This window comes from Eleutherodactylus coqui, chromosome 3 (genome assembly GCF_035609145.1).
Source record: "Eleutherodactylus coqui strain aEleCoq1 chromosome 3, aEleCoq1.hap1, whole genome shotgun sequence".
Taxonomy (NCBI): domain Eukaryota; kingdom Metazoa; phylum Chordata; class Amphibia; order Anura; family Eleutherodactylidae; genus Eleutherodactylus; species Eleutherodactylus coqui.
Genome location: NC_089839.1, coordinates 46,630,022 through 46,645,746, shown reverse-complemented (window position 1 = coordinate 46,645,746; position 15,725 = coordinate 46,630,022). Strand labels below are relative to the sequence as shown.

The window sequence follows — 15,725 nt, the reverse complement described above, 5'->3', positions numbered from 1 at the left end:
TGGAAGATCCCATAGCCTACATTAGAGAGTCTGATCCCTAAGGAACGTTAGCTATTTCAGAATTTGTAGTGGAGATGGAGTGTTGCTCCAATTCCAATCTCCTGACCCATCTGACATAGGACATGGAGATATGCTGGGTGGTAAGAATTGTCGAGGCAACCATTCGACAACCAAAGAGTATCATGCATGGATCCTATTCTAATTATGCACCATACACTGACTACATGGTTAGCACAATTGCCATGCAATCCGGGGATCCTGAGTTCAAATCTGACCAAGCACAAAATCTGCATGGGGTTTGTATATTCTCTCCATGTTTGCATGGCTGTCCTCAGGTTCTCTGGTTTCTGGATTTACTAGATTTTTTTTCTACTGCATTCTACACTTTTCTATTGAACCTAGAAACCATGACAAAAAGTGAACAGACAGAGGCCAAATTGGCCATTGGTGAATGGGCTCTATGGTTCTGTTTACCATATACACACCAGAAGGTTTTCCAGCGCATATGATAAACTGACACTGTAGATGCAATGTGAAAGGACATTTACCTTGATTACATCCTGAATACCCTCATCCCTCCTCATAGAGCATACTTATATCAAGTAAACTATTGCTTTCTGTTGGTAGCCTAGTGATTACACCTTGCAGCACTTGTGTCTGGAGGGTAAAACTTAAAGTTAGGTGAATACAGCCTCAGATGAACAACACATGAGTAATTATACTGCATAGTTATTTTGTTTTACAAAAAGTATGCCAAAATGCATTAAGTACACTCTTACTACTTCGATAGGAATTAAGAGAGTAATTACAAGACAGGTAAACCTGATTAATTGATCATCAGCAACTCTATAAAAGCAGAAGTTTTTGCCGTTTGCTGGTATGGAGCATTCAGGTATGTGTTAACAGAGTGCCAAGGAAAACTATTACCTGGTATGGAGCATACAGGCATGTGTTAATAGAGTTCCAAGGAGAAAAGACATCAGGAATGATCTTAGAGAAGCAATTGTTGCTGCCCATCAAAATGAGAAGGGTTATAAGACCATTTCCAAACAATTTGGAGTCCATCCTATTCACAGGCTACAGACCATTTTTACAGCCGCTCCATATAAGTCCCTAAATAGGCGTTTTTCCACGATAACGGACAGCGTTTTCTCGTCCATTCACACGACCGTGGGCATCATTTTTAGCAAAAAAAAATACACCGCACCTCAGAAATCCCTTGCTCTGCCAAAATCCTCGGGATGACTTTCAATGCCTATATGGAGGCACCTGTACGCTTTTCACAGCGTTAGACGCTGTATAAATACCTCCTGCTCCCTTCTCTTTCCCTGCTCCCATAGGAGTCTACAGGACCGGCCGGCGTATATTGGGCAAAAGATGGTTCCAGAACTATCTTTTGGCTGGGAGTATATGCGCCAGCCGAGTTTATGTACTAATTTTCGTATTTGCGCCATATATACGCCTGTGTGAATGGATACATTGAAAATCAATGCTTCTTATGGGCGCGCATATACCCCCGGGCTTAAAAACGTGCTGTATATGCGCTCGTGTGAAAAAGTTCTAAAAAAGCGGCACTCATATGCAGCCAATTCTCATACTCATGCTCCATTAGTACTTTCAAATCTCTGATCTTATGCTGTATGCCATTTTTCTTTTCCCCATTATGAGATGGCAGCTACATGTTAGAAGCCACCAGAGGGCTTTCAGGTGTATCATCAGTGCCCAGGAATAGAGAACAGACCTACTGTCAAATGACGGTGCTCCTCTCTCTGCAGCTGAAAGATGTGGAATCATAGAATCGTAGGGTTAAAAAAGGACCTCCAGGGTCATTGTGTTCAAGCCCCTGCTCACTGCAGGATTCACTAAATCATCCCAGACAGATGTCTATCCATATGCTGTTTGAATACTTCTATTGAAGGAGAAATCACCACCTTCTGTGGCAACCAGTTGCACTCATTGATCACCCTCACTGTCTAATATCTAATCTGTGTCTCCTCCCTTTCAGTTTCATCCCATTGCTTCTAGTCTTTCCTTGTACAAATGAAAAATAAGGCTGATCCCTCTGCACTGTGACAGCCCTTCATATTTTTACTGAGGGCTATTAGGCCTCCTCTCCGCCTTCTTTTTTGTAAACTAAACATTCCCAGATCCTTTAACTGTTCCTCACAGAACTTGGTTTGTAGACTGCTCACCATCCTGGTAACTGTCCTCTGAACTTGTTCCTGTTGATATAATTTTTGAATTGGGATGCCCAGAACTGGATGCAATATTCCAGATGAGGTCTGACTAAGGAAGAGTAGAGGGGATTAATTGCTTCTCATTATGTATATTCTATGCCTCTCTTAATACATACTAGAATTGTGTTTGCCTTTTTTGCTGCTGCATCACACTGTTTGTTCAGTCTGTGCTCTATTAGTATACCCAGGTCTTTTTTAATGTCCTGTTGCTTAGTCCAATTCCTTCCCTTTTGTATATGCTTTTTTCTTGCCCAGATGTAGAACTTTGCATTTTTCCCTGTGAAATAAAATTTTGTTAGTCATAGAATCGTAGAATGGTAGAGTTGGAAGGGACCTCCAGGGTCATCGGGTCCAACTCCCTGCTCAGTGCAGGATTCACTAAGTCATCCCAGATAGATATTTGTCCAGCCTTTGTTTGAATACTTCCATTGAAGGAGAACTCACCACCTCGCGTGGTAACCTGTCCCACTCATTCATCACCCTCACTGTCAGAAAGTTTTCTCTAATATCTAATTTGTGTCTCCTCCCTTTCAGTTTTATCCCATTGCTTCTAGTCTTTCCTTGTGCAAATGAGAATATGGCTGATGCCTCTGCACTGTGACAGCCCTTCAGATATTTGTAGACAGCTATTAAGTCTCCTCTCAGCCTTCGTTTTTGCAAGCTAAGCATTCCCGTTTTTCATAGGACATGATTTGCAGACCGCTCACTATCTTAGTAACTCTTCTCTGAACTTGCTCCAGTTTGCCTATGTCTTTTTTTAAAGTGGGTGCCCAGAACTGGACACAGTATTCCAGTTGAGGTCTGACTAAGGAAAAGTAGAGGGGGATAATTACCTCATGTGATCTAGACTCTATGCTTCTCTTAATACATTCCAGAATTGTGTTTACTTTTTTTGCTGCTGCATCACATTGTTGACTCATGTTCAGTCTATGATCTATTAGTATACCCAAGTCTTTTTCCACATGTGTTCCCATTCTGTATGTGCTTTTTCATTTTTCTTGACCAGATGTAGGACTTAGCATTTCTCCTTGTTAACTACCATTCTTTTAGTTGCCACCCACTGTTCAAGCTTTTCTAGATCTTTTTGAATACTCTCTCTTCCCTAGTGTTAGGTATCCCTCCCAGCTTTGCGTCATCAGCCAATTTGATGAGTTTCCCATCAATTCCCTTCTCCAGATCATTTATAAAAATGTTGAACAACACTGTGCCCAGAACAGAGCCTTGTGGTACCCCACTTGACACATTCTTTCAATTAGATGTGCAGCCATTTGCCAACACTCTTTGAGTAGATCACTCAGCCAATTGTGAATCCATCTAAAAGTTGCCTTGCCAATGCCATACTTGTTGATTTTTTTCAATAAGGATGGTATGAGATACTTTGTCAAATGCTTTGCTGGAGTCAAGATATACTATATCCACCGCATATTCCTGATCAACCCAGTTGGTTATTCTGACATAGAAGGAAATTAGATTAATCTGGCATGACTTGTTTGTTACAAACCCATGCATACATGCTTTTTAATTTGTTACCTACAACTTCCAGCATGTGTAGAGCTTGTCTTTCAGCCAGAGCTGTAGCTCTCCGCACATCTTACTACCGGTAGGACCAACCTCCCTCTCACGAAGAGTGCCTGAGAAAGCTGGCTGCAGCAGCCACTACCGACACTCTGAACTGCACATGAGCAATGCAGCGCAGTACCTCCGCCCCTGTCCTTCCATCATGCACTGCTCACAGAAAGTTGGAGGCTATGGACAGGGAAGGAAGTCACAAATGCGGGCAAAATTTCAGAAGTAGAGACATTTTTCAGGCAGAGGATCACACGACCTGGATAGAAAATTAAGAAAGTAGCTAGACCGGGTACAATGAACGTATTACAAAATGACTTATTGTGATGATCTGAATTACATGTTAAAATGCCAGTTTGTGCCCAGAATACCCCTTTAAGAACATCCATCCATTGGATCCTTCCTACCCTCTTTCTGAGTTTATTAAAATCTGTCTTTCTTGAATCTAACCCTTGAGTCCTCAGAGGTCTATTTTGTGGTGCTATTTTGGCTGCATGAGTGTGTCCTGATGGTTGCGGGCAGTACAGAAAGGCTTTGTGAGCTGCATATGGCCTTCTAGGCGGGTTATGCACCCATAGTCTAGATACTGGTTTTAAAATTCAAGGAAAATGCAAATATTTAAAAAATGTACAGTGCTAAGGTAGAGGTAATACAGTTGCCATCCCTGCCTATGAAAATGTTTATTTTTGTCATCTTTTACTTTCGAAGCCAATCATTTTTCAGTCCTTTAAATAGACACTTTACACTTAAAAAAGTAGAAAATTACAGCGGACACCACAGTTATGCATAATTTGCAACTTGTTACACTTTACCACTTTTTTAAACAAGAAAGAAAAAGTGGCAGGGGCGGGGCCTCAAGCGGCCCAACATTCACTATAAGTCACTACAGAAACTTACATTTCTGGTGAATAACACTTTCGCAAATGGGAAAAAAAGGCGCAATCTGATCATTGGGAAATACATACAAGTGCCGAAATATTAACTCAAGTTCCCTGTTCATTGGTATTAACAGCAAATTAAAGTTGCATTTCGAGACTTGTTTGTTATAGCTGACATATGTCCAGACATCTTCTATCACATCTAACGTGTGCCCAGGAATTGCTGAGGAACATGCGTCTTAGTCTCGAAATGCGTCTTTTATTTGCTAGTAATACCAATAAAGAGAGAAGATGAACTAATATTTGAGTGTACTCGTTCACCTTAATCCCAGTTTTTCCCATTTTTGATGGTTTTATTACTGATATGTCCACCCTTGCAGGATTGATGTTATCTGGGTTGGCCACAGCTTTCGCCTGATTCCTTGCCTGGTTTTTGATGGCCCACCCCTCACAGAAAAAGCCTCTTCCCACTGAGAATTTTTATCCCTTTCCTACTGGGGTTGCTCCTTTTCTTTATGTATCGCTACCTAGGATTTCTGTTGAATGGACATCCAAAGATGTGCCAAATTTATTAACCCTTTGCAATCCAATTTTGGATTCAGGATTTCCTAGGGGTTTTTCTCTTTCTGCCATTATACAATGGCACCATCTGCTGGCTAGAGCCAGTACTGCGGTATGGGACATGCTGGAGAGGCCAGTAACCTACAGTAAGAAAACCCTGCCGGACGTCTTCCGACATCGGAGCTGTACAGGCTTCAATCAGAATGTCTTCAGACATCAGACAGTGGATTTGAAAGGGTTAAGAGAGGAATTTGCCTCAATAAACTTGGCTCATCTTTTTCCGGATCACTGCTGTTTAAAGCTGACGTCAGATTTTGCCAGTCTTTAGTATATTCCCCTCTATGTTTCTGCATTTGCTGTGCAGGTTGAGTATAATCTATTATATGTAGCTATTTCAGGCCAAGTAGAGCCCAACTGTACTATTCTACTAAAGCATGAAAAATCTCTACTCCCATAATCACTACATTGCCTCGAATATCTCCAGGTCTGAGACCCTTTAAAAACATTTATATTACAAGCCCATTTCTAAAATTAACTTTTAGAATCTGTAGACTGTAAGATTTTCATTCTTTAACCCTTTCCAATCCAATTTGTATCCTGGTTTTCCTAGGGGGCTTACTCTTTTTCTGCTGTTATACAACGGCGCCATCTGCTGGCTAAAGCCAGTACCACATGAGGTGACATGTTGGATAGGCTCCGACAGCAGAGAGGCTGGCAATATACAGTAAGAGAACCCCGACGGACATCTTCCAACATCGGAGCTGTACAGCCTTAAATCATAATGTCTTCAGAGGTCAGACAGTGGATTGGAAAGGGTTGAAACATAAAAAATATGCCAAAAGAAATAAAGACACTTCTTTTCTTAAAAAACTGAAAATATTTTAGTTTCATGAATTGACAATTTTTTGAAAAACTTTTTCTTTGTGTCTTTTTTCTGGTTTGATGTTCCCTGTTTGTTTGTTTTTTTTTAGTCCTAAGGGCAAAAGTTCCACTTGAACTATTATATATATTATATATTTTTATCCTGTTTGAGTTGAGGTTTCCAAATCAAACTTTCTTTTGTATTTGGTAACATTTTCTTCAGTTGGGCGATGCTTCTCATTGAACCTTGTCTTAGATTTTTTTTTTGCTTCACTTGCCTGTAAGTAGTCTATAAAATATCTTCTGCTCGCACACACACGAAGTTGAGTGAAGTTTATTGTGCATTCTGCACTTAGAACTACAACTCATTTTATACATTTGTTACAAGTGGTGGAATAAAGAACAAGTTGCCCTGGCTTCTTGTCGTTCCCATCCTGAGCTGCAATTTCTTTTCTTTTCAATGCACCAGTGTGTTTTGTCCAACATTGTTGTGTAAATTGTTAGCTGCAGGTCCCTTGTTCATCGGGAAGCTTTTGTTACATTTTACATTCACGCTGATAAGTACAACTCAATATTTCTGCCTGTTTGGCAGGATTGCGTTTTTCTACCTGTACATATCCTTCATGCCTCATCTTCCCGAGGATGATTTTTGCTCCCAAAATAAGAAGAGGCGTTTTCCTTGAGGCTGCATGTTATCCTCTTATCCCTACTGTTTTGGAATAGAGCGTAACCAGCTGGAGAACTGTAAGAAGTCTGATAATGCAGCTATTTTCTGCTGTCTCGTCTTAATCTTGTTACACAAATGGTTGTGAAGAGATTCATGAATTTTAATTTTGCCCTCTGCATTAGCGCGTCATGTCACTCATACGCAGCTGCATTCTACGGGGAGATGTTTTTCCCCTCCTCCTACAACAGGGGGAAAAAATTAGTTACAATCTTGGCAGTAAAGCAAGTTCCAAAAAAAAAAAAAAAAAAATCCGCAGATTTAGGCAGCCACCCATGAAGCTGATTAACAGTCAGTGATCAGGAGGAACAGCTTTGCCTCTTAAACTTTTCACCTTTCATTGTTAGCTGTGAAATTTTATTTCCGTTAACAAAAAAAAAGCAAGCCTGTAATGAAAACTGTGCAATGCTACGCTATATGCCAGTGCTTTTTGTCAGAATGTATCACACAACACTGCCAACACCTCTAGGAACAAGGCAATAAGAAAGGTATGTTACCACTTGTATGCAATTGTCTGATTTTTCTTTTTTCCATCGGCTGGTCACTACTGTTAATAGTCCTGCGAATTAAGAGTTAAAAAGTGCATTTGTTAACATTTTTTTTAACAAAAATCTAAAAAAAAAAAAAAATTCTTTCTGTGCCTGTACTTTGCCTGTAATGTATCAGAGCTCTTGTGTAAAGACAGATGACTTTTCACCTCCATTTACTTATTTAAATACCATCCCAAGTGCCCGATATTTCTAATCTCTGCAGAGTGTTGTTGATAATTGTGAATTGTCTTTAAGGTAAACAGTATGAAACCCACCGATTCCCCCCACCCACACCCCCCTTATTCGGCAGCTGCTGTTCACCCGGTGGGTCTGAGCTTGCTACATCCAATTACACTGTAACCCATAAAGCTACTAATAGCAACTATATTATTGCCTCCTTAGCTGCTTTCTTCGACCTTATTCTGCGTATCAAATTGGAAAATCACTTTCTTTTCACCGGGTTTTGTTTTATTTTATGTTTCACTGGTCTGAAACAATAAAAGTGTTTTAATTAGAGAAATGTGTTTTCTGTACAGCAGGCAATTTATTTGACATTTTACACAAAAGATATTTTCTACCAATGCTAAACACCTACACGAGAAGGCTCAAGGCTTTTTTTTTTTTTTTCGGTAATTTATTTTACTGCAATATATCGGTGTTTGCATTTAATTTTCCCAGTAAATATTTTCTAGGGGAGCCGAATGAATAGAATAATGTTTTTTTTTTACTTTTTCAGATGGTTTTTGTATTATTAGTTTGTTTATATAAAGGTAACTAAAAAAAAATTTCACCTTTAAGGTTGAAAATGCATTGCGAGTAGATACATTAAAAGCCAAAGATATTATGATGTAATTAGATCACCTGTAGTCCTTGCATTATGCTCCCTGTCGGTCATGTGACTTCTCTTTCTCTCTCTCCAATCACAGCTATAATATAATGCATATCTATATTTAATCTCTCACCAATATAGAAGCCGGTTTTACATATTTTACTGACCTGGAGGGAAATGTGGAATAAAGTCCAACTGAGATGGCTTAATACATAGATTGGTTAAATATTCCGTGTTTTTAGATATGTTTTCATGGCGTATTATGTTTGTGCATGAAATAATAATGGAACGTTATATACGCAAATTCTTGACCTGTTTATGTAATGTGTAATATTCATAATAGCGGTTTTAATTAGTAGCATTTTTTATTATTTTTATGTATGCAATTATTTTTATTTGTTTATTTTATTCATTTTTATTTGTTTATTTTATTTATTTTTATTTGTTTATTTTTATTTATTTTTTATACTTGTATTGTATATAAAAAAAAAATAGGATAACGACCCTGTGCTATCGCCTTGACTTATTTGATGAGGACCCACTTTTTTTGATACCTTTTATTGTTTATGTAACAGATTATTGATTACTTAGTGTGCAGGAGAAATAAAAATTCCACATGAGCTGTTTAATATCATATTCTGGTTCATTGCAGCTGGACCGACTGCATTGTGAAGGAAGGTATTCCTATATGATACTCTCTTATCCCTTTTTTTAACTATTTCTTTCAGGTCAAGGAAGAAGATAATAAAGCTTATGACCCAGACATCCATTATCCAATACTGCTCATCCTGACATCAAGATAGCAAAGTTCATCAGTGGAAATAGAACATCTCACAAGTTACTTTTTGCTACACAATAATGTATATCCATGGGCATACAAATGTTTCTATTAGCTCTGAAATAAAATATACCACAGCATCCATGAGTTGACGTAATTCTGCACATTATGCTCAATAGAAAATCATCTGAAAATATAGAGAATTTAGTGTTATTGTTACAAATTTTTTTCTTGTTCACTTTTCTCGACTTGCATGTGTCTCTCTCCCCCCCCCCCCCCCCCCTCCTTCCTTCCTTCCTTCTAGGAGACTATAAGAAATCGCTGGATCAGACAAAAGCTTCATGAACTGACCATTTGTCCTGTGGACACAAAGGCTCACCCGGCCCTCAGCTCCTCCTCTTCAATTATCTGCGATTAGTCTCAGTATGTTGAGTCAAGAAGGGGGAGTACACCGAGTGCTTATTATCTGTTTAGGTAGAAGAAGAGCACATTTAGGGCCTCTCTTAGGATGAAAAGTGAGCTCTAATCAGATCCCCAAAGAAAATGGGTGTTCTTTTCGAAATCTTACCAAAACACACCTTGTTTTATTTATGGAAATGTTGCATTCTACAGTACAGATAAATGCTATAATCAAATCAGGCAAAGCTCTCATGAATATTTACCACTGTATGTGATTACAATGTAATGTTGTTCAGTGCTCGGGTGACTATTTTGTAGGCTACAATGGCCTATTGTGAAAATTCAAATCAAAGACCTGACGTGGGCTAAAAACTAACAGTATATTATTTTCCGGCAAATTGTTTTTAGATTTTTTTCTAGTTAAGAAAATGTAAAAATATGCTAAAAAGAATTGATTGTGATTTCCTTTTGTGCTATTGTTTCTTTTTTTTCCCTTCGGTTTTAGGATAATACATAGTATGGGATATGCAGTATTGCCCTTGTGACAAATTAAAACCAAGGAGATTTTAGAAAACGAGAGGCATACATCTAGATCCCTGCCCTACTATAGTAGGATTTGGAGCTTTTAATAATAAGTGATTCAAGGTAAAAAAAATGTTGCAGCATTTCCTGTTCGAGTACTTGAGATTAAAAGTTTGTAGTTAGCAGATTATTTCCCTTAGTTGACTGCATACTTGTTGCTTTTTTTTGCATGATGTCATGTACAGAACAGCTAGCTGTGGTTGCATTAATCAGAGTAAGTCATCGTAGTGAAGGTCTAGTATGTCTTCCTAGACAAAAGAAGTACAATGAATGAATCAGGAAAGGCTTAAGGTTTATTAGACACTAATGGGTACTGTTGCTATGTGACCTTCTGACCTTAACAAATAGTTTTTGCCCTCCTACTGAAAGAAAAAGTAGAAATTGTATCCTCAAATTTCCCACTCACAGGATTAAAAGTAAACTTTCTCACACACCATCAATCACAAGTGATGTGCAATGCAAAGAAATGGGCAATCCGGACAGATGTAGTCTAGATGTATCTTCATCCGACAAACTTGGTTGTCTTGCTGCCATCTAGCACATCTTATGACTGAGTTCAATAAAACGAAATAAATCTTATTTGCATAGCGCCAACATATTCCGCAGCACTTCAAGTAACTTTTATTTATTACCGTCCACCAAGCTAGGTACTCATTTTACCGACCTCGGAAGGATGGAAGGCTGAAGATCTTGAGCCTGCTATCTGAACCAAGCGGGGATTGAACTCGCAACCTTCAGGTCATGAGCAAGAGCTTAGGACTGCATTTTTGCTGCCTTAGCACTCTGCACCACACGAGGCCGGAACAAGGTCATCACCTGCATCCCTGCAGGCAGCTTATCTAGTACAGCCAGTAGTGAGATGCCTTGCCCATTGTCATGGTCCTTCACAGCAGTCTTGGATGTAATGCTTCTATATGACAGCAGACAGGGGCGTAACTATAGAGGATGCAGGGTATGCGGTTGCACCCGGGCCCAGGAGCCTTAGAGGGGCCCATAAAGCCTCTCTTCTCCATAAAGGGAACCCAGTACTATGAATAAAGCATTATAGTTGGGGGCCCCATTCCAGGTTTTGCATTAGGGCCCAGGAGCTTCAAGTTACGCCTCTGATAGCAGATCTAGTCAATCTGCAATTGTCCACAGTGCTTTAGTCACATGCAGACTTGGACAAATTTTTGAGGAGGGCATTTGACCTGATGTTTTTTCCAAGATCATAGGAACAGCAGTGGTGCTCAAACATGGGTATACAAATTATATGCAGATGGTCTGGATCAAATCCATGGTCCCAGCAGTCGCAGGTCACAATGCCAATCTATTTGCCAGAATGGTATTCCTGGTAACTCTGCACTTTAGGCTGTGGGCAGAATGCTGTTTGCTTTGATGTCAGTATAACACACTCATCCTACAACATAAAGTCTTAAAGAGAAGTATGACCATGCACATTAAATCAAAGTTGTCCAAAACGGAGCGTTTATGGGGTCTTTTGACTGTCCACTAATGGCAGATGATGTTCAATATGTCCAAGGTTTGCTTTATTTAGTGTCTGGCAGCAGCTTATTTTTTCTCTTTGCAATCTCCCTATTAAAATAAACTTATACATGTTTATAGGGGAGTCAGGAGGAATTGCGATCAGTTGAACGAGATTTTGCCTTAAAACTATCTATCCTTTATAGTGACTGTTAAATAGTCAATAGACTTACAATAAACTTGGGCTGGTGTCATAGCCATAACTACCAAAAGTGAAAATCGCTTTACCTAAATTTGATTTTATTTTGCTGAAAAACTCTACATTTCTGACCACTAGGGGTTTAGCTTCCTTCTTATTTTCTATCCACTGCCTGTTGTCATGTAAAATCTGTCTCTTGCAGTATAAGCACCAATATATATTACAGGAAGTGTGTGTGTGGGGTGGATATGTGTTTGCTTCTATCTCATGCTGCCCATAGAGGTCTACAGAGGGTGAGGAGAAAGAAGCTTCAAGAGGGGGACAAAATCAGAGACTCACACAGAGATGATGTTATAGCTGTTAAGTATTTACTGTCTCACAGCAACTGAAATAACATCTATACTGCTCGGTACTGCAGTATAATGTCCTCCATGATGCTGTTTCTTGGGAAAATGTTTTACAGAGCGATAAAGAAAAAAATATCCTGCCTATTCATATGGGAAGTGTGTGAAGCCATTATAGCACTGGTCTACACGCACCAGAGAATTAGACAGACAGCCTGCATAGGTAAAAAAAAACTTGAAAAAATACCATATACCAGTCATATAATGCACAGAAATAGTGTTATTCCTTATGCACATACACTTTATTCTGATATGTCACCTGAAAAGATATTTACACTTGAAGCAGCAACATTTCTTTAGAACCTCTTTAGGGAACAAAATTTTCCTGAAAAACTAGGTTCGCATTTTTTTTTACACCTTTAGGCCTTAGTCACACGGGCGTTTTTCCCACGATTTGCGGATCGCATGACGGATGCGCATCCGCGAATTGCGTGACTGGGGCCGAAAAATCGCCCGAAAAAACTGCTCCTAGCTGCGTTTCAATAGAAACAGGCCGGAGCAGTGCAGCACTGTCCAGCGCATTGAATTGAATTGAAAGCAATGCGCTGCGGGCGATCTCATGATGAATTTTCGGGAAGGGCTTAAATATATAAGCCCTTCCCTGCAATTCATTCAGAAATGTGTAAAAATAAAAAAAATATATATACTCACCTGGTCCCGGCAGACGGAGTTCAGCCGCGGCCAGTGGCAGTTCTCCTGAACTGCTCTCTGTAGTATTCAGCAGCCGGGGATTTAAAATCCCTGCCTGCTGAATGAGCTGCCTCTGATTGGTCACAGCCTGACCAATCAGAGGCAGCTCTCACTCACACCCATTCATGAATCGGTGAGTGAGTGCTGCCTCTGATTGGCTCAGCGCAGGGACCAATCAGGGGCAGCTCTCAGCTGTCATTCATGAATTCATGAATGGGTGTGAGTGAGAGCTGCCTCTGATTGGTCAGGCTGTGACCAATCAGAGGCAGCTCATTCAGCAGGCGGGGATTTTAAATCCCCAGCTGCTGAATACTACAGAGAGCAGTTCAGGAGAACTGTCGCCGGCCGCGGCTGAACTCCGTCTGCCGGGACCAGGTGAGTATATATATTTTTTTAATTTTTTACACATTTCTGGATGAATTGCAGGGAAAGGCTTATATATTTAAGCCCTTCCCGAAAATTCATCCCGCGCTCGCCGGTAGCCCATTGCTTTCAATGGAGCCGGCTGTATTGCCGGCTCCATTGAATTCAATGGGCAAACATCATTCTTCTCTGCCACAGCTGTTACAGCTATGGCAGAGGAGAATAATTTGTCTAGTATATGTTCTCATTGGGGTCGGCGCTGCTGCCGCCGGCCCCGTTGAGCGCATATAGAGAAGAGAACAGGAATTGCAGATCGCAGATAGGTGCGATCTGCGATTTCTGTTCTATAATTTATCGGACGAGCGCATAAAACGCGCTCATGTGTCCGATACCATTGCAAAGCAATGGTTTTATAAAATCGCCGGCCGCATGCGCAAATCGCACGAAAAAACGCCCGTCTGACTGAGCCCTTAAAAGGGTTTTCAGAGACCCACGTGAATTTATTTAAAGTGGTTTTCCTATGACTTAAAATTGCTTCACAGGCACTCAGCCCTTGTTAGTTGCTGCTGATCAGGTCATGTGGAAGCTGCAGCCAATCACTGGCAAAAGCAGTGGCCTTCTATAACCAGTGATTGGCTGCAGCTGCCACATGACCTGATCAGCAGCAACTAACAAGGGCTGAGTGCCTGTGAAGCAATTTTAAGTCATGAAAAACCCTTTAAAGACAGAGACCATTTTAAACTAATAGAAGATGCATAACTTGTTGGTTAATTCTGTACCCTTTCCAGCTATGCTGCTCTGGTGTTCCACCCCAGTTTTTGTTTTTCTGCACCGCAGAGTTGACATTACCAACTACCCTTACGACTACTCAGGATTGTGACTGGCTGCAGCAGTCACATGACGAGACTCAGACGTTATTGCACCAGCATTGACGTCACCACCTACCTATGTGTCCACAAAGGCTAGTGATTGGCTGTGGCGGTCATGTGGTTAGTCTTTGATGTCACCAATGCAGTTCCTAGTGACACCTGATGACATGGTGTTGGAACAGAGGAAGAATGAAGAGATTAGTTATTAGTCTTGTATTGCTTGGAAATAATTCTTACCTTTAATTAAATGTGTGGGGGTCTCAGGAAATTCCTTTAAGGCCTTAGTCACACGGGCGTAAATACGCGCTTAGATACGCGCGTAAAAACGCACCTACAAAAGATAGAACATATTGGTGGCAATGGACATGGTCACGCGTTTTTTTTACGCGCGTATTTACACCCGTGTGACTAAGGCCTAAAACTGGAGATGACTATGTCTAGAAACCTCACCATAACAGATGAGAAAACAATTGCTATAGAATATGCTTTGGATAGTATTATAAAGCCAGGTCTATGGTTTGGGGTCTTGCGCTGATGAATTTTCCTTTGGCTAGGCTGTCAAAATTATTCCAAGGTAGCAATAATAATTTAACCATGCAGTCCAACAACATCTTAAAAGAACAACTAAACCATTTCAGCACTGTCTAACCTTGGCTAAAGTTATTGTTCATGATTAGAGATGAGCGATGTCATTCAGCTGAGAGCTGCTCCTGATTGGTCCCTGCGCTGAGCCAATCAGAGGCAGCAGTCACTCACCCATTCATGAATTCATGAATGGGTAAGTGAGAGCTGCCTCTGATTGGTGAGGCTGTGACCAATCAGAGGCAGCTCATTCAGCAGGCGGGGATTTTAAATCACTGGCTGCTGAATACTACTCACAGCAGTTCAGGAGGACTGCCGGCCGGCCGCGGCTGAACTCCGTCTGCCGGGACAAGGTGAGTATATATATTTTTTTACTTTTTACACATTTTTGGATGATTTTCAGGGAAGGGCTTATATTTTTAAGCCCTTCCCGAAAATTCATCCCACGCTCGCCGGCAGCCCATTGCTTTCAATGGCGCTGGCTGTATTGGTGGCTCTATTGAATTCAATGGGCAAACATCATTCTTCTCTGCCACAGCTGTTACAGCTGTGGCAGAGGAGAATGATTTGTCTAGTATATGTTTTCAATGGGGTCGGCGCTGCTGCCGCCGGCCCCATTGAGCGCATATAGAGAAGAACAGGAATCGCAGATAGGTGCGATCTGCGATTTCTGTTCTATAATTAATTGGACGAGCGCATAAAAAGCGCTCATGTGTCTGATACCATTGCAAAGCAATGGTTCTATAAAATCGCCGGACGCATGCGCAAATCGCGCGAAAAAACGCCCGTCTGACCGAGGCCTAAATGAGTAAAAGGAATAACATTTGTTTATTTCTTACTTTACTCATTTATATAGCACATTCGTACATATTCAGCAGCAGTGTGCAGAGCCTGCAGTCACTTACACTGGCCCCTGTACCCTCTGGGGCTCACAATTAAAATTCACCTATTAGTATGTTTATGGAGTGTGGGAAGAAATCATAGTACCTGTAGGAAACACAGGAAGAACATACACACTGCATTAAGATGTTGTCCTGGGTCAGATTTGAACCCAGCACTACAGATCTAATTAAAAGAGGTCAATCATAGTGTCCGGTTCCCCTTTTTAAGGAAAATGTCTCATCATGAGCCCATAAGGTAACATTTTAGATTATAGTTCCGATCTAAATTTTATCTAATACACAACAGCAACTCTACACCTGAATGACT

The 15,725-nt window shown here is 40.5% G+C and overlaps 1 protein-coding gene across 2 annotated transcripts in view; it reads left to right on the top strand.

Annotated features, from left to right (window-relative positions):
• CAMKMT (calmodulin-lysine N-methyltransferase) overlaps positions 1-9,098 on the top strand; it is a 434,161-nt gene extending 425,063 nt beyond the window's left edge. For both annotated transcript variants that reach the window (XM_066594497.1, XM_066594496.1), the window contains one exon: positions 8,915-9,098. In XM_066594497.1, coding sequence (XP_066450594.1) covers positions 8,915-8,989 — 75 coding nt within the window. In that variant the 3' untranslated portion in view covers positions 8,990-9,098. The remainder of the gene's footprint in view (positions 1-8,914) is intronic.
• The last annotated feature ends 6,627 nt before the right edge of the window (positions 9,099-15,725 follow it).